Below are 24,782 nucleotides of genomic sequence, written 5' to 3' on the forward strand. Positions count from 1 at the left end.
AAGTACAGGCTCATTCGTATAATCGTACATACTAATATTGATGTAGCAACAGCAAACTGTCTTTAGCCTGCTTAAATACACCATACAATAGACAAGAAATGCACGTCTTTGACAAAAATGTTGCGCTATGCCATATGAACAGCTGTGTGTGTGTGTGTGTGTGTGTGTGTGTGTGTGTGTGTGTGTATAGAACTACAAAAGATGGTTAAAAGGCATCAGTTTCACAATATTGTTTAATTACAGTCCCTGCCAGTAAAGAATCACTGTTGCACATAAGTTACATTTACTTCAAACTTCCACTTCTCCCCTCCTCAAAGAAACAAAACAAAAGCAATTGTATTATACAAACGCAATCCCATTTTCACACAGTGAATTCTTTAAACAAAGAAAAATGGTATAAGACCTATATCCAAATTGGAGAAATCTCATTCTAAACATTCCTTAAGGGAGTATAATATAAAAACAATGTTGAAGTTAAACTTGTACCTTAATTTAAGCAAACTCTTACAAGAAAACTTGGGTAGTAGTAATCAAAAGCAATTACATTTCCCAAAGTTAGAAAATATGTAAAAAATAAAATAAAATCAAAAAAATACAACAGCAGCCCATCTTATTACAAGGAATTCAATTTGAGTGGAAGCAATGAGTGTGTTCAGCGTGAACAAGAAACAATCTGAAATGAAGCGGTCTCTCCCATTGGGACATGGCCGCTCACATGGAAATCAATTCCCTGCCAGGGTGGTTTAATGTGTCATCCTATGTTACTTATTTTTTAACTCATCATATGATTGCTAAAAATGACAACTAAGTCCAAAGTAAACAATTCCACAGTATTTAGTCAAATGAGTCACTGAACAAGACATTCTTGGCAAAGAATTCAGAAGTTGCTCGTGTCTTGGTGTATGGCTATCCTACTGTCAAGTGTTACTGTGTTTACCCAATACTTGTCTTAATGATCATATCACACACACACAATTTAAATTAGAAAGTATAAATTAAGACTATTGTGATCTCTACACAACTTCCAAAACATTCCTTTTAGAAGGGTCTTTTTTTATTTAACTTGTCATGTCAGTTTAGAAAAATTCTTATTTACAATGACGGCCTACCCCGGCTAAACCCTAACAATGCTGAGCCAATTGTGCGCCATCCTATATGGGACTCCCAATCATGGCCGGTTGTGACACAGCCCAGGATCGAACCAGGGTCTGTAGTGACGCCTCGAGCACTGAGATGCAGTGCCTTAGACTGTTGCGACACTCGGGAGCCCCTCCATAGGATCGAAAACCCCCTCGGAAAAGACCGAATCTCTGTCCTCAAATTCTTGAGAGCCTAACACCATCTAAAACACAGACCAAACAATGCTACGTGACAGCCAAAACATGCCAAACAATTTCCCTGGGTTTCTATTTAACAGACACCAAATGGCTATGTAAACAAATAGGCAAGTTTCCCCCGATATCAATAGATCTTTAATATTAGCGTGTCACAGTTTTACAATTGTAAAACTCGTAAAGACGTTAGTGCTGCAAGACTTCAAGGAAACCCCCCCCCCCCCCCCAGAGAATCTGGCACTGAACTCCTTTGTCTCAGAAAGGATAAGCGGTTCCTCGGCTCTGCAATGGAAATCAGCCGATTGACTCATGTTTCCAGGGCTGATTCGTAGAGACCATTTAATATAAATGCTGACTCCTGAAGGAGTTTAATTAACAGTTGCAAGTTGATGTACTGTATAGACAAACCTACATGTATGCATGTTAAACTTTGAAATAGTCAATAGCCTGCTGGAAGGCAGGTCACATTTCTTAAGCTTCAATCAATAATCAACAATAGAGCAACTGAGACCAGACAGTATTCAAAAGATAGTAGTGAAGGTATGGAGCGAAGAGAATTCTTATGCAGATACTATGCAAAGGATCACATTTACTAAGCACTCGTGAATTTTTCCCCTATTTTTTTTCTAATTAAATGAATACTTCAAAAACTTTACAAGGACATATTCAAACATGCATGTTTAAGTTTCAATATTATATTAATTTGAAAAAAGGTTAAAATGTTGCACCAGCGCAAATACTTAATTCTGAAAATATAATTGAGCAACAGACGGTGCTTTAAACAGCTCAATTCAAAATGGTTCCCTCAATGATGGGCCAAGATCATAATACCGTAACTCTGCAAAAACAAAGATACAAAATTGTGAAAATGTATGCAAACGATGTAATTTGACAAACCCAGAAAAGTAGTTAACTTAAGAGTTAATTAGCTTTCCCAGTGCGAGCAATGGTAGTTCCTTCCTCTTCATGCAAGGAAAATGCTAAATTCTGATAGCTGTTCTTGACCACAGCATGTTAAGAAGTAGCCGAACATGCCGACGACACCGGGACGTGCGTGGGTCCGCTTGTGCCATCATGCGCATGTTGATTTTGTCCATCCACACCAGATGCCATCAGGACACAGGTTGAAATATCAAAACTCTGAACAAACTATATTAGTTTGGGGACAGGTCGAAACATGAAATATTCATGGACATATTCAGGTGTTAAAGTAGAACTTGGTTCTATTTGACACTTGACAGGCTGCAAGTCCTGTTTCTCCCATCTCCTCATTGGTTTTTATGGAAAATATACCCAAGTGTGTGATTGAAAGCTGAACTGAGGTCCACACTCCAGTTGGTGGTGGTAAATGCACCTTAAAGTTGGTTGCCAACCGCCATTTGAAGTCCACAGAAGAAGATTAATATAATATATAATTAATATATAATTAATATAGTTTGTTTTGATATTTCAACCTCTGTGTCTGGCTCAGGCCTGTTGTGGATATACAAAACCAACATGCGCAAGCAGACGCACACGCACAGTGTTGTCAGCATGTCACCCATGAAGCATGGCAATATAAAAAATAAACATAAAAACCGGTGAGAGGTGAACCTTCTACAATGCGTCACAGCAAAAGCTGTTGTAGCCAATCAATACGATTGCTTAAATGTGAAGTGCCTTCCCAAGCAATAGCAACAAAAAACAATGACAGTATAATTACAAATAAAACATGTTACACAGCAATTATATGTTTAAAACCGATCCAACCTAAATCTGTGCTTTTAAAGATCAAAGGATGCCTCGAGAGACCAGTATGTGTCTACAAAATAGTAACATTTTTTTGAGGCAAATAACTGAATAAATGTATCAAGAACATACAACACCGTTCAAAAGTTTATGGTCACTTAGAAATGTTCTTGTTTTCCATGAAAACATACAAGAAATTAGTTGCAAAATCAATAGGAAATATAGTTAAGATGTTGACAAGGTTATAAATAATGATTGATTGAAATAAGTGTCTTTCAAACTTTGCTTTCATCAAATAATCCTCCATTTGCAGCCTTGCAGACCTTTGGCATTCTAGTTGTCAATTTGTTGGGGTGAAATCTCTTCAGATTACCTCATGCTTCCTGAAGCACCACCCACAAGATGGATAGGCTTGATGGGCACTTCTTACATACCATATGGTCATTGTAGGAGGAAATTGCTGCTCCCGCAACAGCTCAATAGGGTTGAGATCCGGTGACTGTGCTGGCCCCTCCATTATAGACAGAATACCAGCTGACTGCTTCTTCCCTAAATAGTTCTTGGATAGTTTGGAGCTGTGCTTTAGGTCATTGTAGGAGGAAATTGTCTCCAATTAAGCACCGTCCACAGGGTATGGCATGGCGTTGCAAAAGGGGGTGATAGCCTTCCTTCAAGATCCCTTTTAACCTGTACAAATCTCCCACTTTACCACCACCAAAGCATCCCTAGACCATCACATTGCCTCCACCATGCTTGACAGAAGGTGCTCCAGCCTCCTTTCATTTTTTTCTGCGTCTCACGAATGTTGTTCTTTGTCATCCGAACACCTCAAACTTAGATTAGTCTGTCCATAACACTTTTTTCCCAATCTTCCTCTGTCCCGTCTTTGTTCTTTTGCCCATCTGAATCTTTTCTTTTCATTGGCCAGTCTGAGATATGCCTTTTTCTTTGCAACTCTGCCTAGAAGGCCAGCATCCTGGAGTCCCCTCTTCACTGTTGACGTTGAGACTGGTGTTTTGCGGGTACAATTAAATGAGGCTGCCAGTTGAGGACTTGTGAGGCGTCTGTTTATCAAACTAGACGCCAATGTACTTGTCCTCTTGCTCAGTTGTGCACCGGGGCCTCCCACTTCTCTTTCTATTCATTCTGGTTAGGGCCAGTTTGTGCTGTTCTGTGAAGGGAGTAGTACAGTGTTGTACGAGATCTTCAATATCGTGGCAATTTCTCACATTCTTCTTTCTCAGAAGAAGAATAGACTGACGAGTTTCATTTAGAGTCTGTAATCGAACCCACAAATGCTGATGCTCCAGATACTCAACTAGTCTAAAGGCCCGTTTTATTTCTTCTTTAAATCAGAACAACAGTTTAACTAGCTAAACAAAATTGCAAAAGGGTTTTCTAATGATTAATTAGCCTTTAAAAATGATCAACTTTGATTAGCTAACACAACGTGCCATTGGAACACATGAGTGATGGTAAATGGGCTTCTGTACACCTATATTCCATTAAAAAAATCTGCTGTTTCCAGCTACAATAGTCATTTACAACATTAACTATGTCTACACTGCATTTCTGATCAATTTGAAGTTATTTTAAATGGGGGGAAAAAAGTGTTTCTTTCAAAAACAAGGACATTTAAGTGACCCCAAACTTTTGAACGGTAGTGTACATTGGTCTAATCTCAGACATCCCAATTCCTAAACACCGAGTCAAGTCACAGTAAAATCTGTATGTTGACCCATCTCACTAAATTGGTAAATTAGCATCGCTGGCCTAGCTGCTAACACCCCGACGACTCTCAACCAAGTCCTGAGGACTTTGATTTTCTCTGTAAAAGATCTGCATACCTTCAAGACAAAAGTGTGCATGATTAACCCACATTCGGAAAGGCAATGACTGAGCCTTTTATAGGGAGACATGTTGTATTGATGACACTGATGGAGGAACAGGTCTCCTTATAAAAGGCTCAGTCATGTTGTATTGATGACACTGATGGATGTACAGGAGTAAGGAGACATGTTGTATTGATGACACTGATGGAGGAACATTCGTCCAAATACATAGAGCTATCTGAAACTGAACCGTAAGCATTACCAGAAGTTCAGTCCCAAATGCGATTGTTGTAGTTGATTTTACCATATGGTTTAACAGATGTATTGATAGTCATTTGACCTCTGGAACAACACTGCTCTTCAGATAACCAACATGAAGTTCCTGGCGGCAGAAAGTCAGGGCTGTCAAAGCCACAGAGATCAAACAAATATATCATATGGAAATTCTTTCCGTATGGAAAGCAAGTCATGTGACCTTATGATAAAAATATTTTTGGGCTATGTATGCACACAGCATAGTTGACTGCAGTTCTGTTCAGCCCCAGAACTACTGGTGCTTTTGCACAATGATATTTTATTTCCCTATGAAGTGCTCTAAAACTACTACAAAACAACCACCATCATTTAGCCACCACGATGGCTACACTACAACGCAGTTCATTTCCCTCTACATGATAGAGGTGACTAAAGCCAGATAACTTCTGTAACCACAAACATGCATGACGCCATGCCAATTAAGGGACCGTGTCCTCATGTCCTTAACTCTGTCACAATTAATAAGGAGGGTTGAAGGACCATTGGTTATGATTAGCATGAAGAGTAATGCAAACTGCATTGAGTAGCCTACATTGTCCTCTTGATAACAGTCATTTTCTATAATATTGCTAGATTGCTATCCAATGCTCTGACATGAGTGCAGACAAAGCATTGGGACAAACTGGGGAGAACTCAAAAAAAAGGCAGCAACTTTCAATGTCATGTGCACAGAAGGCAGAGAACTTCTATAGGAGACGAATTGACTTAAGTCAGTGTCATTGTCTGGCTTTGAAAATACATTATAATGTGTATATACACACACAGTATAATGTGTATATACTCTAATGTGCATATACTGTACAAATACAGTACAGTATAATGTGTATATAGTCTATACATATACAGTGTAAGCCATTTCATATTTGAAATAAAATCTCAAAAAGTGAGATGTAACAAAACAAAAAAAAAAACATTTAAATATTTCCATTAAGACAAAGATTAGATTTAAAACAAGTTTGACTAATCCAGTTGTTGGATATATTTTGAATTCAAATGGAATATCCCAGCCACCATTTCACAATATGACACCTTTGAATACATTCTGTGAATTAATCTTACCAAGAAGGAAAGTAAGCTTGCAGTACTTAATTTCATAGTTCGCATGCATCTGGGAGTAACAAATTGCGTCTGTGTGAGGGGTGGCGATAATTTAAGCACATAAAATATGTAAAAGTAATGCAGATAATGCAACTGCAGCACTTAATTTGTTCATATTTGGGGAAAAAGCACTTATTTGGTGTCATCAAAATGCCTTTCCTAGTCTCCTCTCACCCTGTGTGGTGGTGCTGTGGTTGTCTCCAGTGATGCTAACTGCTTTGCTAACTGTAGTTCTGCCTTAGCCCAGTTCAGTGGCCTGTCACCTATGCATCGACCCCCATCTACAAATGATTAAAGCCTCCTCCAGGAACGCATCACAAACCCTTTTACTAGAGCAACTTCTTGGAAGTTAAAATAAATTAAAACTAGACAAATGTCTGCTGCGATTGGTGAAAAAGGTGCTCAGAGGAGTGGAGATGAGGAACTGAAAAAGGAATTTCACCTTTCCTGTAATTTGCAGTGTTACGGGTATGTTGACAGCATACCGGGTGTCACAATTGTGGAAGTGAACATGTCGTAACTACAGAAAACTAAATCAATATACAGTAGATTGATGTATAAAAACAGAGTGGCTGTTTGAACCCTGCTCTGTACAACATGGCCAACACTATTAGTACCTTAGGGAGCAACCATGGCCATCTTGAACTACACATTCTTAAAACAGAATGCGGTTTTAAGTTTGACCTTTTAATGTTATATCCATCCTCAGGATGCAAATACTGTACATTTAATAAATACATATACTCAGTACAAACCATCCTTAAAGCTATGAAAGTGCAAATATGTTTTGTAGATCAAGGTCTCAAATTCCAGCCATGGGTCATGTCTGGCTTTGTTCCTGTTTCCTTTACTCCATATACCCAGTACCTCTGATCCCCCCCATCAACAGGCAGACAGACGTATGCTTGACCCATGTTGTGATTCCCTCCCACCTAGTCCATCACTGCATTTAAATTACACCCAAAAGACGACAGCTTGAATGCCAAGCCTAAATGTATATATCCTTTTCCTCATCAGCCCCATACCAAAGCATGGATGGTAGAGGCTGAAGTAAATATCCTGAAGGTGGTGGTAGTAGTGAGGGGAGATGCCAAAAGAGGGTCAAGCCACTGAATTGGACACAAGGGAGCCTTTTCTTCTTGTTAAAATGTATCTGATAGTTTCATCTAAATCTCAAAATTGCCCAGTTGAAAGGCGTTCTCTGCCTTCAAGAGGCCAGTGTCATCTTCAATTTGTATTATCTTGGATATGCGCAAACATATTCAAAGCCGTTTGCCAACAAGTATTGTTTCTATGCGATGGAGATATTTTGATAAGATGTAAATGTCCTCCAGAGAACCAAGAGTCAAACTTAAGAAAAGCAAAAAAACAAAAAAAAAGTGGGGGCAAATAACATTGCAGCTTAGAAACAAGAACTTATTAATTCCAAACACAAAGTCCGCATTTCAGGACATGCATATATGCTAAGCACAAATATTGCTGTAGCGATGCTACCAAAAAATACTAAATAAAATTGCACATTTTGAAGCTAACAGATGTAATTAATGTCAATGCGATTATGGTGGCCTTATCTATTTGAAACCAGGGAACTGGTCTCATCGTTATATTATTCTTCTAATCATTATTGGAAACATATTGTTTCCAAGGCAGGGTGAGATTTTATATGAAAAAAACATTCATTCACAGAACAAAAACAACTAAAATGAAAAAATATTAAATTCAGGGCAGATACTGCTTAGTTGTAGACAGACTAAAGTTGCAAGTGTGCAAATTTGTGTTGTATCAAATGAAGTGCCGTTGTCTATGATGGCACGACATCCACATTTGCAAATCAGTGGCTTTTTCAGTTACTTCGATACTCCTAGCCCTTCTATCACAAATCCCTCTTTGTAAGAAACCTAGAACGGTCTCTTGCCATTTTAAGCAAGGAGAGAGGTGCCGCCTCTCTCTACACGTTTTGTAATCAAGTTAAAATTCTCTTAGTGGCGTCAACCAGATTTTGCAAATGTAGATGTAGGTAGGGTATACCAGACAGTTTGGAGGGCCTGGTTGTGTGTCTCAAAATGACAGTGGAACGGTTCTAACGTTCAGAGGACGAAGGGTTTCCCAAGGCTCTATGTGGTTGACTGATCGGTTAGTTGTAGCTGTGGTGGTAATACCAGACTCCAGTTGTGTGGCTAGGAGCACAGGTGGACCACGCCGTTGGTCTTTCGGTCAGTGTCCCCAGCGATGGAGAGGTCTGCAGACAGGCTGAGGGACGAGGTCTTGCTGGTAAGGCAGGACAAACCACAGCTGGCCACACTGCCGTCCTGCAGCACACCACTGGGGCCCTCACTGCAGAGAATGAAAGGCCAGAGAGAGATAGGAAGAAAATGAATCAAACATTTTGTATTATTCTACACACATTTTTAAATGTTTTTAAACTTCATGAATTACATAATGACTTGTTAGTTAAGCCATTGACATTAAGAACAGTGCAAGTAGCATCTCACTGGTGGTACTGACAGTGAATTCATCATTTTGGCACCTGAACCACATTGTTTCGTTGATCACAAGAGAAGCTTTGGTGAAACGCAGATCACACTTTTTTTTCAAGCATTCCTTCGTTTGTGCAACCATATACATATATGGACACCCCTTCAAGTTAGTGGATTTGGCTAGTTCAGCCACACCCATGGCCGACAGTTATATAAAATCGAGCACAGCCATGCAATCTCCATAGACAAACATTGGCAGCAGAACAGTCTTACTGAAGAGCTCAGTACCTTTCAACGTGGCACCGTCATAGGATGTCACCTTTCCAAAAAGTCAGTTCGTCAAGTTTCTGCCCTACTAGAGCTGCCCTGGTCAACTGTAAGTGCTGTTATTGTGAAGTGGAAAAGTCTAGGAGCAACAACAGCTCAGCCGTGAAATGAAAGGCCACACAGGCTCACAGAATGGGCCCGCCGAGTGCTGAAGCGCGTAAAACTGGTCTGCCCTTGGTTGCAACACTCACTACCGAGTTCCAAACTGCCTCTAGAAGCAACGTCAGCACAATAACTATTCAGCGGGAGCTTCATGAAATGTGTTTCCATGGGCGAGCAGCTGCACACAAGCCTAAGATCACCATGCGCAATGCCAAGCGTAGCCTGGAGTGGTGTAAAGCTCGGCACCATTGGAAGGTTCTGTACTTCCAACTTTGTGGCAACAGTTTGGGGAAGGTCCTTTCCAGCTTCAGCATGACAACACCCCTGTGCACAAAGCGAGGTCCATACTGAAATGGTTTGTCAAGATCGGTGTGGAAGAACTTGACTGGTTTGCACAGAGCCCTGACCTCAACCCCATCAAACACATTTGGGATGAATTGGAACGCCGACTGCGAGCCAGGCCTAATCGCCCGACCTCACTAATGCTCGTGGCTGAATGGAAGCAAGTCCCCCCACAATGTTCCAACATCTAGTGGAAAGCCTTCTCAGAAGAGTGGAGGCTGTTATAGCAGCAAGGGAGGAGGGGACGACTCCATACTAAATGCCCATGTTTTGGAATGTTAGACCAGCAGGTGTCCCTATAAACTCAGCAAAAAAAAGTCCTCTCACTGTTAGTGTTAATTTTCAGCAAGCTTGACGTGTAAATATTCGTATGAACATAAGATTCAACAACTGAGACAAACTGAACAAGTTCCACAGACGTGACTAACAGAAATTAAATAATAATGTGGGGGGGGGGGGGGGTCAAAATCAACAGTCAGTATCTAGTGTGGCCACCAGCTGCACTAAGTACGACAGAGCATCTCCTCCTCATGGACTGCACCAATTTGCCAGTTCTTGCTGTGAGATGTTACCAATTTGCCCGTTCTTGCTGTGAGATGTTACCAATTTGCCCGTTCTTGCTGTGAGATGTTACCAATTTGCCAGTTCTTGCTGTGAGATGTTACCCCACACTTCCACCAAGACACCTGCAATTTCCCCGACATTCTGAATGGACCTAGCCCTCACCCTCCAATTCAACAGGTCCCAGACGTGCTCAATGGGATTGCGATCCAGGCTCTTCGCTGACCATGGCAGAACACTGACATTCCTGTCCTGCAGGAAATCACGCACAGAACGAGCAATATGGCTGGTGGCATTGTCATGCTGGAGGGTCATGTCAGGATGAGCCTGCAGGAAGGGTACCACATGAGGGAGAAGGATGTTTCACATGTAACTCACAGAGTTGAGATGGACTGAGCTTGTTGTCATTGCAGGCAGATGATGATGTGACACACCGCCCCATGCCCAGACCATGACGGACCCTTCACCTCCAATTCTATCCCACTCCGAGTACAGGCCTCGGTGTAACGCTCATTCCTTCGACGATAAACGCGAATCCGACCATCACATCTGGTGAGACAAAACTGTGACTTGTCAGTGAAGAGCCCTTTTTGCCAGTCCTGTCTAGTCCAGCGACGGTGGGTGTGTGCCCACAGGCAACGTTGTTGCCGGTGATGTCTGGTGAGGACCTGCCTCTCTCGCTCTCAGCCCATTAAGTACAGTCTGAGCACTGATGGAGGGATTGTACTTTCCTGGTGTAACTTGGGCAGTTGTTGTTGCCATCCTGTACCTGTCCCGCAGGTGTGATGTTCGGATGTACCGATCCTATGCAGGTGTTACACGTGGTCTGCCACTGCGAGGACGATCAGCTGTCTGTCCTGTCTCCCTGTAGCGCTGTCTTAGGCGTCTCACAGTACGGACATTGCAATTTATTGCCCTGTCCACATCTGCAGTCCTCATGCCTCCTTGCAGATGCCTAAGGCACATTCACACAGATGAGCAGTGACCCTGGGCATCTTTCTTTTGGTGTTTTCCAGAGTCAGTAAAATGGCCTCTTTAGTGTCCTAAGTTTTCATAACCTTAATTTCCTACCGTCTGTAAGCTGTTAGTGTCTTAACGACTGTTCCACAGATGCATGTTCATTAATTGCTTATGGTTCATTGAACAAGCATAGGAAACAGTATTTAAACCCTTCACAATGAAGATCTGTGAAGTAATTTGGATTTTTACGAATGATCTTTTTGAAAGACAGGGTCCTGAAAAAGGGACGTTTCTTTGCTTGCCAAGTTTACTTTTGGTAATGTATTTTACAGCATCAAATGGCAGTAGTTTGTAACTTCTTATATTTAAAAAGCCATTTCAAAACAATGTGAGAAAATGTGGGTAATTTCTAAGACAGCATTTATCATCTTAGATATTTTGTTTAAGGGAGAATTCTGGAGCAAATTTAACGGTTCCTTAAGGCACAGCAGTTGAGATGAACAAACTACTCTTGCTGTGTGCCGTTTACCTGAGGACCAACGAGTGCTCCGCTCTCTGCCCGTTCTCAGTGGGCTTCAGCTTATACGCCCCACTCCCATCATGACTCACAAGGTGCTCCTGCAAGGGGACAATGGCACCATTGTCAGTTCACCACAATAGTGACTGGGAGACAATGCTTGTACATTTGAGAGTGTACATCAATATTGTCTCAGAAGAAAAGCTTTCAAGCTGCACTTGTTGGGCTCGGTTGTGTTTCACTCTTTCATATTTTATAAGTGGGATAGCAGTAGCAGTGACATTAGCCCAGGGCTCCTTCAGCCCTGACCCTGTTCACATTGCTGTTTTAGAGATCAAAGCAGGCTGTGTGTGTGTGTGCGCGCATATATATATATATATATTTCTCCCTCTCCATTTGTCCATCTCTGTGCCGCTCTGTCTCTCTCACCAGGGCTATCTGGCGGGTCCTCTTGCCGATCTCCCTCTCCACATGGTGGAGCTCCAGGCTCAGCTGTTGGCTGGAGATGCTCCCTGATGACCACTCCTCCGGGCTGGGATGGTCCGCCTGGGCAGTCTGCTTGTTGATCTGCTGATTGACCTGCTGGAGCTCCATCGTCAGCTGCTCCCTCTCCTTGACTGGCCGTTCACTGAGGTGGGCCTGAGGGGGCTGGCTGTACCCGGCAGCACCCCACCCTGCAGGGGGACAACAAGAGCCAGTTAGACTCTGCGAAATGCAGCGAACAGAGCAAAACCCAAAAGGTGTGCGAGTTCTTGCTGTACCTGTTGCAGCGCCGTGTTTGGGACCATTGGTCCCCTGTGAGAGGGTCATGGCCTGCCCCGGCCCGGCAGTCAAGTAGCCAGTCTTGGGGGTGCGGGAGATCACCCCGAAGCGTGACACGGTGGGCAGAGAGCCGAAGGGGATGATAGGGTCGTCATCTCTGGCCTCGGCAGCCCTGCGCCTGCCTTCCACACCTTTCCCCTCAGCGTTCTACAACACCCATAGAGGCCACAACCAGTGGAATTAGTTATATAATGTTGCATAGAGAAACTACCAGACCCACTCCAGTGAAAAAACTGTAGTTGAAGGAGTATTTGTTGAGTTTAACCGTGTTCTCAATAAATCTCAGGACTTCAATTGGCTTCTGGTGACCTTTGATTAGTACATAAGGTGCAAGTAACCTTTAATCAGTCAACATGGTGTAAAAGGAAAAAAAAGCTATAGAATAGTTAACATCTGTCAAAGAAGAAAAAATGCAAACAGATGTTTGACTTATTGCAAGACAATGAGCTTTGGAAAATGTTTTGAGCTTAGATAGATTTGGTATGTTAAAAAGCAGTCAAGCTTTACAAACAAACAGGACATTGAATGGGATTAGATAATTAATGACACTCACCATCCTCTCCATACTGTCTCTGGACTTCCCCTCCTTGCTGCCAATGTAGGAGCCGATAGTGTCACATGACCAAGGAGAGTACTGGCTCGCGTAGTCTGGCTCACGGTACTTTGAAAAAGCTTGTGAGTTTTCCAAGTACTGCTGTTGCTGTGACACAAACACAGTATTTTTAAATCAACCTATTCTTTGAAGAAACTAACAGCGGTGACAGCACCTGGGGCTACCACTGAATATAACCACAGACACCAGCCGAGAGTTCCCTCTTACCTCCTGTGTGTAATTGGACTCGTAGTGGTGTGGCAGAGTAGGTGAAGGGGCGAAGGGTGGGGGAGTGACCTGCTTCCCGTCTTCCAGCTGGGCCATGATCTCCTGGCGTCGGCGGTGCAAGTAGTCCAGACTGGGAGTGGGCTGGGGCCGGCTGTAAGACTCCTGTACAACAGGACATGTGGACACCTTTACTGCAGTGCACTTTTGCAGTGATGGAAATACATTTTTGAAGTGGATTTATCCTGAACACTTATTGTGATTAGCTGAATAAGGTCATTTACTCAATCTGAGTAAGGCTGATGACTGAACTACTAAAAAGTAATTGCATAAGTGGCATAGTAATGTATACTGTCCTTTAGCAGAGCCTCATACTGCAGACCTGTTCTTACCCTGGGGGTGTAGGGCCTCATGTGGCTGGGGTGGGGGCCAGAGGGGTGGTAACCCTCAGGAAGGTATCTTTCTCTGGAGGCCTCGTCCGCAGGCATGGAGGGGTCCTTCCGGTGGGGATAGGACTGTGGTGGTGGAGGGGGGTAGGCAGGGTGTCGACGGCCGTCATAATGCGGAGGAGGCGCAAACCCTTGGGGGTTGGCATTGGAGAAGTGGGAACTCGAGAGCTGAGGGGGAGGGGGACACTGGCGCTCCTGGGGGTAGGTGCCGGGGTAAGGGGGCAAGGCCGGGTCGTTGGTGGGAGGGGGGTTTCGGACGTAGCGAGGCTGGGGTGGGTACTGAGAGGGCTGGTAGGGGTAGGGGGGGTTACCTGACAGGACACAGAATAGTGACAACATAATTGGTGTTAGATAAGCACAATGAAACCACACGACTGGGAGATATACAAGTCCAATTGCTCCCAGAGAGAAACAGTTTTTAAATCAGCTGATGAGTCATAAGCCCGAGATACATAGATCTACACAAAAAAAAAGAAGGAAATCACAACAACAAAAAAGTATAGTTTGTGCCGCCTTACCTGGGGCGTTCTGGGAGGCCTCATACTGCAGGGCTGATGGAGGTGCCCTGGGCTCAGGGGGGTAGAAGAGTTCTCCCTGCTGAGGGGGGTACATGGAGGGCCTCCTGGGCATCTGCTTGTGCATGGCCAGGTGGTCCACTGCCATCCTGGGATGGGCCATGGCCCGATTGGGCACCGGGTCCAGTCTGAGAAAGACAAAGGATTTCAGTGTGTGTGTGTGTGTGTGTGACAGATGCTGTGTATGTCCATCTACTCACAAGTCTGGAGGAGAGCTGGGGGCACTTAGGCTTCCCTGGGACTTCCGCATCATGGGCTCGTAGGAGGGGTCGGCACCGCGGGAGATGAGCTGGGGCAGGGCGGAGCCTGTGACCGACGCCACCATGCCATTCGTCAAGCCCTTGTGTGCCAGCCCCTCCAGCATCCCCACCTCCTCGGGCAATAGGCCAACCTCGTTCAGCTGCGTCAGGGATAAGCTTAGGGGCCGGCGGGCAGCCAGCCGCTTGTTCATCTTACGGTACCTTCAGAAAGAAGAAGAAAGACATGGTTAGTGAAAGAGGTTTCAACACCTGTGTCTGGCCTAATGATTGTTGTCACACTACCAGTGCTGAATTGAACTTTCCACCAAACATCAATACATCATTTACCGTTAAGTAAAATGTGGATTCTGTCCAAAGATCCCCCATTGGGAGTGTCTCAGGGTGTAGAGTTGTACTCACTTTTCTAGCTCGTCCTGAGAGTGGGCAAAGGTGCAGCTGGTTCCTCGAGGACAGCCCCCCTTCTGCTTCATGTCCCGACACATGTACGTCTTGTATTTACTGTGCTGGGGTGGCTGGGGAGGGGGAAATGTTAAAATTGACAAACCAAAATATGTTGTTATTGTTACTGTTATGGTCATAAACCAACAGACAACCATAGGCTGCCATTACTAGTATCATTCCAGAGTCAAACATGGGTCGTGTTCATCAGGCAGAAAAATGACGTATCATGCCCTAATGAACATGACCCTGGCATTACCTAGAATTTCAGACCTGTTCTATTGATTTAGATCTTATTTTGAGGTATGGGTTTCTAGATTCAGACCTGTTGTGGGTCGCTCCCCTTCTTGCTGTGGTTCTGGATGAAGTCCACCAGGCCGTGTACCACAGTCTTCACTGCCACCAAGCCCGTGTCCAGCAGCTCCCACGTGGGGGGAGGGGAGTCTAAGATGGAGGACAAGACGGGTATTTTTCAGTTAGATGCGTTATACCTGGAAGAGCACTAACAGGCACTATGAATGTACGGCACAATGTTGCTTACATTTAAAAAGGCATTTCAATTTGGGTTTCTTTTACTGATCTGAAAAGGTATACAACTTACTCCACATTTTTAAAGTGAGAGTGTTGATGGCTTCTCACACTGCTGAGCCGAACCAAGCCAAATAAAGCTGTACTGAGCTGACAATAAAATAGAGCCAGCACAGTTCGGTCCGGGTCGGCACAATACTGTAAAAAGGGTAGTGGTGCGATGTAAAATGGAGCAACCTGGACTTGGGTCGATGTTGGCTAGCAGCTCCAGGTGTGGTCGCAGGCGGTTCAGGTTGGCCGGGTCACCTGTCCTCTGCAGGGCGATGGTCAGCTCCTGAACACTCTGAGCAAACGACGCTGGCGTCTGCAACTGACACACACACACACACACAAACACACACAAAATCCCTGTTCAATTTACAGCAACACCACTATGGCTTGGACAACAGTCATGTTATAGCAAAATGTGGTCCATCACATAAAAAAAACACACACTTCCTACACACCTTGTCAATGATGGACTGCATGTGGGACTTGTGCGACTGATCCCCGTAGAGCAGGGAAGACCACTGGTCAGGGGCGATGCGGAGGCCCCCCTCCATTGCGATCTGGACGATCTGGGAGTCGTGTTCGCGCCGCAGCGCCTCGTACGTCCAGAAGTCCTCCTTCAACTGCATCAGGGACGAGTCCTCGTCACGCTTGGTCACCTGAATACACGGGATGACAGACAGGACAAAATCAGGGCAGATACATCTGAGTTGTGCTTATTAGACTGACTACACAGATAGGAAGAAAATGCACTGAAAGGGACTGGGAGAACTTACCTCCCATTTTCATTTTCTGTTAAAATGTTTTAAAACCTTTTCAGTTGCGTGCCCTAAAGCAGTAGTCTCTAAAGGAGCTGCACCGCATGGCCTATGCTGGTCTTAGAATCATGCAATAAGAATGAACAATTTGGTAGGTTCTTATATTTGTTAATTAATACGCATGTGTGAATGTAACTTTTTTGTTTGTTGCATATCACAACTCTCTCCGAGACACCGTCAGTCAGATCACGGCCATGTGTATGTTTGCATGGGTGTACAGTACCAGTCAAAGGTTTGGACACACATTCTCATTCAAGGGTTTCTTTATTTTTACTATTTTCTACATTGTAGAATAATAGTGAAGCCATCAAAACTATGAAATAACACATATGGAATCATGTAGTAATCAAAAAAGTGTTAACCTCTCTAGGGTACGTGGGACTAGCGTTCCACCTGGCCAACATCCAGTGAGGTTGCAGAGCGCCAAATTCAAAATACAGAAATACTCATTATAAAAATTCAGAAAAGATACAACTATTTTACATAGGTTTAAAGATTAACTTCTTGTGAATCCAACCACGGTGTCAGATTTCAAAAATGCTTTACGGTGAAAGCATACCTTACAATTATTTGAGAACATAGCCCAGCAGAAAAATCATTACAAACAGTAACCAGCCAAGTAGAAGTTACACAAGTCAGAAATAGAGATAAAATGAATCACTTACCTTTGATGATCTTCATATGTTTGCACTCAGAAGACATTAATTTATTCAGGAAATGTTCCTTTTGTTCGATAAAGTCTCTCTTTATATCCAAAAACCTCAGTTTTGTTTGCGCGTTTTCTTCAGTAATCCACAGGCTCAAACGCAGTCACAACATGCAGACAAAAATAAATCCAAATTGTATCCGTGAAGTTCATAGAAACATGTCAAACGATGTTTATATTCAAACCTCAGGTTGTGTTTAGCCTAAATAAATCGATAATATTTCAACTGGACAATAACGTCGTCAATATAAAAGGTAAACAAGAAAGGCACTCTCTCGGTCGCGTACATGAAAAAGCTGTGACACAGCAGGGTCCACTCATTCAGACTGCTCTTACTCCCTCATTTTTCAGAATAGAAGCCTGAAACAATTTCTAAAGACTGTTAACATCTAGTGGAAGGCATAGGAACTGCAATTTGAGTCCTAAGTCGATGGATACTGTAATGGCATTGAATCGGAAACTACAAAAAAAGAAAATCCTACTTCCTGAATGGATTTTTCTCAGGTTTTCATGCCAAATCAGTTCTGTTATTCTCACAGACATTATTTTAACAGTTTTGGAAACTTTAGAGCGTTTCCTAACCAAATCTACCAATTATATGCATATCCTATCTTCTGGGCCTGAGTAGAAGGCAGTTTAATTTGAGCATGCTTTTCATCCAAAATTCCAAATGCTGCCCCCTACCCTAGAGAAGTTAAACAAGACTAAATATATTTTATATTTCAGATTCTTCAAAGTAGCCACCCTTTGCCTTGACAGCTTTGCATACTCTTGGCATTCTCTCAACCAGCTTCATGAGGTCGTCACATGGAATGCTATTCAAATAACAGGTGTGCCTTCGTAAAAGTTGATTTGTGGAATTTCTTTCCTTCTTATTGTATTTGAGCCAATCAGTTGTGTTGTGACAAGGTAGGGGTATACAGAAGATAGTCCTATTTGGTAAAAGACCAAGTCCATATTATGGCAAGTACAGCTCAAATAAGCAAAGAGAAATGACAGTCCATCATTACTTTAAGACACAAAGGTCAGTCAATGCGGAAAATGTCAAGGACATTGTACTGGCTCTCATGAGGACCACCAAAGGAAAGGAATACCCAAAGTTACTTCTGCCGCAGAGGATAAGTTCATTAGAGTTACCAGCCTCAGAAATTGCAGCCCAAATAAATGCTTCACAGACGCATCTCAACAACAACAGTTCAGAGGAGACTGCGTCGATCAGGTCTTCATGGTCGAATTTCTGAAAAGAAACCACTACTAAGGAGGACACTAATAAGAAGAAGAGACTTGCTTGGGTCAAGAAACAATGGACATTAGACCAGTGGAAATCTGTCCTTTGGTCTGAGTCCAAATTTTAGATTTTAGATTTTTGGTTCCAACCACAGTGTCTTTGTGAGACACAGAATAGGTGAACGGATGATCGCCACATGTGTGGTTCCCATCGTAAAGCATGAAGGAGGATGTGTGATGGTGCTTTGCTGGTGACACTGATTTATTTTGAATTCAAGGCACACTTAATCAGCATGGCTACCACAGCGGTACACCATCCCATCATTTGTTTTTCAACAGGACAATGACCCAACACACCTCCAGGCTGTGTAAGGGCTATTTGTTTTATTATTATTATTATTTATTTATTTTTTTTATTTTTTGCTTTATTTTACTAGGCAAGTCAGTTAAGAACAAATTCTTATTTTCAATGACGGCCTAGGAACAGTGGGTTAACTGCCTGTTCAGGGGCAGAACGACAGATTTGTACCTTGTCAGCTCGGGGATTCGAACTTGCAACCTTTTGGTTACTAGTCCAACCCTCTAACCACTAGGCTACCCTAGTAATGGAGTGCTGCATCAGATGACCTGGCCTCCAATCACCCGACCTCAACCCAATTGAGATGGTTTGGGATGAGTTGGACCTCAGAGTGAAGGAAAAGCAGCCAACAAGTGCCCAGCATATGTGGGAACTCCAAGACCGTTGGAAAAGCATTCCAGGTGAAGCTGGTTGAGAATGCCAAGAGTGTGCAAAGCTGTCGTCAAGGGTGGCTACTTTGAAGAATCTCAAATATATTTTGATTTGTTTAAAAAAAAAAAATGGCTACTACATGATTCCATGTATTATTTCCTACTTTTGATGTCTTCACTATTATTCTACAATGTAGAAAATAGTAAAAAATAAAGAAAAACCCTTAAATGAGTAGGTGTGTCCAAACATTTGACTGGTACTGTATGTTTGTAGGCAGTGGTGTAAAGTACTTAAGTAGTTTTTTGGGGTTGCTATACTTCTTTATATATTTGGCAACTTTTACTTCACTAAAGAAAATAATGTCCTTTTTACTCCATATATTTTTCCTAAGTACTCGTTACATTTTGACAAGAAAATGGTCTAATTCATGCACTTATCAAGAGAACATCCCTACTGCCTCTGACCTGGCAGACACACTAAACACAAATGCTTAGTTTGTAAATGAGTGTTGTAGTGTGCCCCTGACTAACTATATATAGTTAGCTTCATGAGGTCGTCACATGGAATGCAATTCAATTAACAGGTGTGCCTTCGTAAAAGTTGAGAGAGAGATATATATATATTTTTTAAGCAGAGTCAGGGGCACACTACAACACTTCTACTTTTGATAAAGTAAATATTTAAAACCAAATACTTTTAGACTTTTACCTAAGTAGTATTTTACTTTGAATTTCACTTGAGTTATTTTCTATTAAGGCATCTTTACTTTACTCAAGTATGACAATTGAGTACTTTGTTACACCACCGTTTGTAGGTCGTGTCAGACCTACCTTGAAGCAGGAGGCCCTGTAGAGGAGCTGCACCACGTGGCCTATGCTGGTCTTGGAGGCTTGGGGGAAGCGTGGCTCTAACCTCTGGACCACAAACAGCACCAGGACCTTCCTGGATAGAGCGGAGCCGTCCTCCAGAGCCAAAAGCACCAGCTTCAGAGCCTCCTCCTGCATCGCTACAACAGACAGCGCAACATATGTTTAACATTTTTCCTCAGATGAGATTCATTGACATGTCATTTGGACCCAGACTTTAGATTTTATGTTCAAATAAAATGTGCCTAATTTGCGTAAATACATTGGGTGTATTTGCATATATAAAACTATTAACATAACGGGGTGGGACAGAGCTCCAACCACCTAAAACTTGCTCTGTCTACACCTACCTGCAGTCAAATGCGCTGTTGCATAAAACAAGTGTCAATAGCAGGATACTCTCAGATTACAAATCAACATGCTCAGCTCTAGATTATATATAAGGTGTACACACACTTCACATTATAGTTGAGATAAGACATAATATCACTATAATCCAAGTGTTCGTTTTCGGAAGTTGTTTTCATTTCAGACCATCTAATTTGTAATCATTTCAACTATTAAATTATACATTTCTCAATTCTACAAAAAATGAACACCCATCAAAATGATGTTATCCTATTTCTTGTGATGTAAGTGTCGAGACAATGATTTAAATCCCCAACCAAGCTTTAGCATTGTTAAAGACAAAACCGAAAGACAATGTATTCCCTTTGATCCCGGTTCATCCATTACCGGGGTGTGTATGACAGGTCATTACAAACATTTCAGAGGTTGTAACATTAACGGGGGGGAAAAAGCCTCAAGCTGAACCTCGGCAAGACGGAGCTGCTCTTCCTCCCGGGGAAGGACTGCCCGTTCCATGATCTCGCCATCACGGTTGACAACTCCATTGTGTCCTCCTCCCAGAGCGCTAAGAACCTTGGCGTGATCCTGGACAACACCCTGTCGTTCTCAACTAACATCAAGGCGGTGGCCCGTTCCTGTAGGTTCATGCTCTACAACATCCGCAGAGTACGACCCTGCCTCACACAGGAAGCGGCGCAGGTCCTAATCCAGGCACTTGTCATCTCCCGTCTGGATTACTGCAACTCGCTGTTGGCTGGGCTCCCTGCCTGTGCCATTAAACCCCTACAACTCATCCAGAACGCCGCAGCCCGTCTGGTGTTCAACCTTCCCAAGTTCTCTCACGTCACCCCGCTCCTCCGCTCTCTCCACTGGCTTCCAGTTGAAGCTCGCATCCGCTACAAGACCATGGTGCTTGCCTACGGAGCTGTGAGGGGAACGGCACCGCAGTACCTCCAGGCTCTGATCAGGCCCTACACCCAAACAAGGGCACTGCGCTCATCCACCTCTGGCCTGCTCGCCTCCCTACCACTGAGGAAGTACAGTTCCCGCTCAGCCCAGTCAAAACTGTTCGCTGCTCTGGCCCCCCAATGGTGGAACAAACTCCCTCACGACGCCAGGACAGCGGAGTCAATCACCACCTTCCGGAGACACCTGAAACCCCACCTCTTTAAGGAATACCTAGGATAGGATAAAGTAATCCTTCTCACCCCCCCCCTTAAATGATTTAGATGCACCATTGTAAAGTGGCTGTTCCACTGGATGTCATAAGGTGAATTCACCAATTTGTAAGTCGCTCTGGATAAGAGCGTCTGCCAAATGACTTAAATGTAAATGAAAAGAACAGGCAAGAGTACGAAGGAGTCACAGGAGTAAAATGAAAGCAAATCAATCCAGCGAGATTTAAGTGACAAATGGATTTTGCACTACTCAAAACACAGAAAAAAAAGATGGCTGAGAAAGACAGAACGTCAGTGGCACGTCGCTATTGTATACGTGTTACCTGGGCCGAGAAACTGGCAGCCCCTTGCCCTGACTGCAGCCCACAGGTTGGAGGAGAGCTGCTGGGGGTTCTGGTGCTGCAGAATGAGCTCAGTGACGGTGCGCTCCCCTAGAGACCTGGCCGCCCGTGTGGCCCTCACCCGGCCCTCCTCCTCCACCAGCTGACAATGCACCAGGGTCACCAGCTTCCTCTGCATGGGCCGACTCAGAGAACTCTGGGCGCTGCTAGTGCTCAGCCCCACACCTGGAGGAGAGGATGAAGTGTGAGAGAGGCTTATTCATAGCAACTTACAACCAGTGTGAACAATAAGGAGGAAATTGTGGAACAGCAAAAGACGAGTATCAAAGCAAATGGATGAGGGAGGGAGAGAGAAAGCACCATTCAAGATGAGGGAGAGAGAGAGAAAGCACCATTCAAGATGAGGGAGAGAGAGAGAGAGAGAGAGAGAGAGCACCATTCAAGATGAGGGAGAGAGAGAGTGAGAGAGAGAGAGAGAGAGAGAGAGCACCATTCAAGATGAGAGAGAGAGAGAGAGAGAGAGAGAGAGAGAGAAAGCACCATTCAAGATGAGGGAGAGAGAGAGAGAGAGAGAGAGAGAGAAAGCACCATTCAAGATGAGGGAGAGAGAGAGAAAGCACCATTCTAGATGAGGGAGAGAGAGAGAGAGAGAGAGAAAGCACCATTCAAGATGAGGGAGAGAGAGAGAGAGAGAAAGCACCATTCAAGATGAGGGAGAGAGAGAGAGAGAGAAAGCACCATTCAAGATGAGGAGAGAGAGAGAGCACCATTCAAGATGAGGGAGAGAGAGAGAGAGAGAGAGAGAGAAAGCACCATTCAAGATGAGAGAGAGAGAGAGAGAGAGAGAGAGAGAGAGAGAGAGAGAAAGCACCATTCAAGATGAGGGAGAGAGAGAGAGAGAGAGAGAGAGAGAGAAAGCACCATTCAAGATGAGGGAGAGAGAGAGAGAGAGAGAGAGAGAGAGAGAGAGAGAGCACCATTCAAGATGAGGGAGAGAGAGAGAGAGAGAGAGAGAGAGAGAGAAAGCACCATTCAAGATGAGGGAGAGAGAGAGAGAGAGAGAGAGAGAGAAAGCACCATTCAAGATGAGAGAGAGAGAGAGAGAGAAAGCACCATTCAAGATGAGAGAGAGAGAGAGAGAGAGAGAGAGAGAGAGAGAAAGCACCATTCAAGATGAGAGAGAGAGAGAGAAAGCACCATTCAAGATGAGGGAGAGAGAGAAAGCACCATTCAAGATGAGGGAGAGAGAGAAAGCACCATTCAAGATGAGGGAGAGAGAGAAAGCACCATTCAAGATGAGGGAGAGAGAGAAAGCACCATTCAAGATGAGGGAGAGAGAGAAAGCACCATTCAAGATGAGGGAGAGAGAGAAAGCACCATTCAAGATGAGGGAGAGAGAGAAAGCACCATTCAAGATGGGGGAGAGAGAGAGAAAGCACCATTCAAGATGAGGGAGAGAGAAAGCACCATTCAAGATGAGGGAGAGAGAGAGAGAAAGCACCATTCAAGATGAGGGAGAGAGAGAAAGCACCATTCAAGATGAGGGAGAGAGAAAGCACCATTCAAGATGAGGGAGAGAGAGAGAGAAAGCACCATTCAAGATGATGCCTGTTAAAGCAAGAAGACAATGAGAGCACTAGACTAGAATGAGGATTGTGAGTGGATAAAAAAAGGGGGAGTGGTTGAAACTGTTGCTATGAAATATGATATGTTGAGCAATTAATAGAGTCTTGTCTCACAATTCATGAGCAATGGTTGTGACTGTAGCAGGATGAGGTGGTATCTGACTGACCTCTGCTGTTGCTCAGGGGTTTCAGGTACTGAGCCAGCTCCTCCACACACTCACTGGCTTTCTCATAGTGGGCTATGTCCTCTGCCCCTGTCACCAAGGTGGTCGGCTGCCGTTTGGGCACCTGGGGAGAGAAAAGAATACACCAAGGTCAAAACACACACGTGGAAATGCAGCTTACATTTATAGTGTGTGTGCAAAAAGAGAGAAACAAATACTTAAATCTATAGCTAGAGGACTCCTGATATCTCCAGGAGTGATAAGTATAATTTTAGTTGCTGTCTAGTAGTCTTTTTGCTATCTAGGGCCATCTGCTTTAAGTGCTGTATGTCTCCCCAGTTGCGTACTTGTGGTGTGAACTGCTGACTGCTCATAACTTGCAGATGATTGTTGACACATCAACCCGGATAAAGGGGCAGGGCAATTTGTGACTGTTGAGGTTTTGGTAATCAGTGTCAGCGGCGGTCTCGTTGTCAAAACGAAGACCGTTGCCGAAACAAAGACTGTTCTGCAGATTTATTGGAGGAAGGAAAGAGAGGAGGGCTCCACTCTCACTTGAGTATCTTACCTAGTCATTTTCAGATTCTCATTTTGTAGCTTTGGCAACTGTGTGCGCGTGTGTGTTTTCTATCCCAGTTCCCTCCTCTCCCTGTGGGCATTAGACACTCCCCACCCCTTGGCTGCAACCCTTATAATTTAATGTACCCTGCGTGCACAACCCATGTGGAATCCTGCACTCCGGCAGCATTCTGCGGTCAAGAACGATGAGTTTCTCACCCTATGCTGCCCTTCAGGCCATTGACCTTTTGGCCCTGACGAAGACATGGATCACCCCAGAGAATACTGCTGCCACAGCTGCTCTCTCTGGGGCCGCGTGCTACACCGCTGCTTATAAGTTAGGTATAATTATAAGAAATCTAAGATGTGTCAAATAAATTATATCTAGCTCAGAGCTCCAGCTGTGCATTTGGTTTGCTAACTTGCTAGCTAAGTGGCTAGGCGTCAAAAATCAAGCCTCTTGGTTACAGCATTCAATCCTTTCCTGGATCAAGATCCTTGTTGCCTAAATAGTTTTGTACTTATATTATTATTATTTTTTAATTATGTGCACATCCGTTAATACTGTATACCCTGGTATGGAACAGAAACTGTACGAAAATGTGGATATCGCCCAACCCTATCGCACACCAGGTACCCTTTTGAGAGTTCCTCAAAGTGCTTGACAACTTGATAATCTAACTTTCTGATG

The 24,782-nt window shown here is 43.7% G+C and overlaps 1 protein-coding gene across 4 annotated transcripts in view; it reads right to left on the reverse strand.

Annotated features, from left to right (window-relative positions):
• Nucleotides 1–215: 215 nt before the first annotated feature.
• LOC135524697 (roquin-1-like) overlaps nt 216–24,782 on the reverse strand; it is a 37,117-nt gene continuing 12,550 nt past the window's right edge. Inside the window, exons 3-18 of one of the 4 annotated variants that reach the window (XM_064952454.1) lie at nt 23,537–23,657; nt 21,727–21,969; nt 19,842–20,017; nt 15,989–16,189; nt 15,720–15,852; nt 15,280–15,398; nt 14,916–15,028; nt 14,457–14,717; nt 14,200–14,384; nt 13,625–13,992; nt 13,236–13,397; nt 12,969–13,115; nt 12,355–12,562; nt 12,023–12,267; nt 11,606–11,694; nt 216–8,641 (exon numbers count right to left, since the gene is read on the reverse strand). In XM_064952454.1, the coding sequence (XP_064808526.1) occupies nt 8,485–8,641; nt 11,606–11,694; nt 12,023–12,267; nt 12,355–12,562; nt 12,969–13,115; nt 13,236–13,397; nt 13,625–13,992; nt 14,200–14,384; nt 14,457–14,717; nt 14,916–15,028; nt 15,280–15,398; nt 15,720–15,852; nt 15,989–16,189; nt 19,842–20,017; nt 21,727–21,969; nt 23,537–23,657 (2,928 nt within the window). In that variant the 3' untranslated portion in view covers nt 216–8,484. Of the gene's footprint in view, nt 8,642–11,605; nt 11,695–12,022; nt 12,563–12,968; nt 13,116–13,235; nt 13,398–13,624; nt 13,993–14,199; nt 14,385–14,456; nt 14,718–14,915; nt 15,029–15,279; nt 15,399–15,719; nt 15,853–15,988; nt 16,190–19,841; nt 20,018–21,726; nt 21,970–23,536; nt 23,658–24,782 lie in introns of all 4 variants that reach the window. The other 3 variants (XM_064952453.1, XM_064952452.1, XM_064952455.1) reach the window with 3 other exon arrangements.

This window comes from Oncorhynchus masou, chromosome 31 (genome assembly GCF_036934945.1).
Source record: "Oncorhynchus masou masou isolate Uvic2021 chromosome 31, UVic_Omas_1.1, whole genome shotgun sequence".
Lineage (NCBI taxonomy): Eukaryota > Metazoa > Chordata > Actinopteri > Salmoniformes > Salmonidae > Oncorhynchus > Oncorhynchus masou.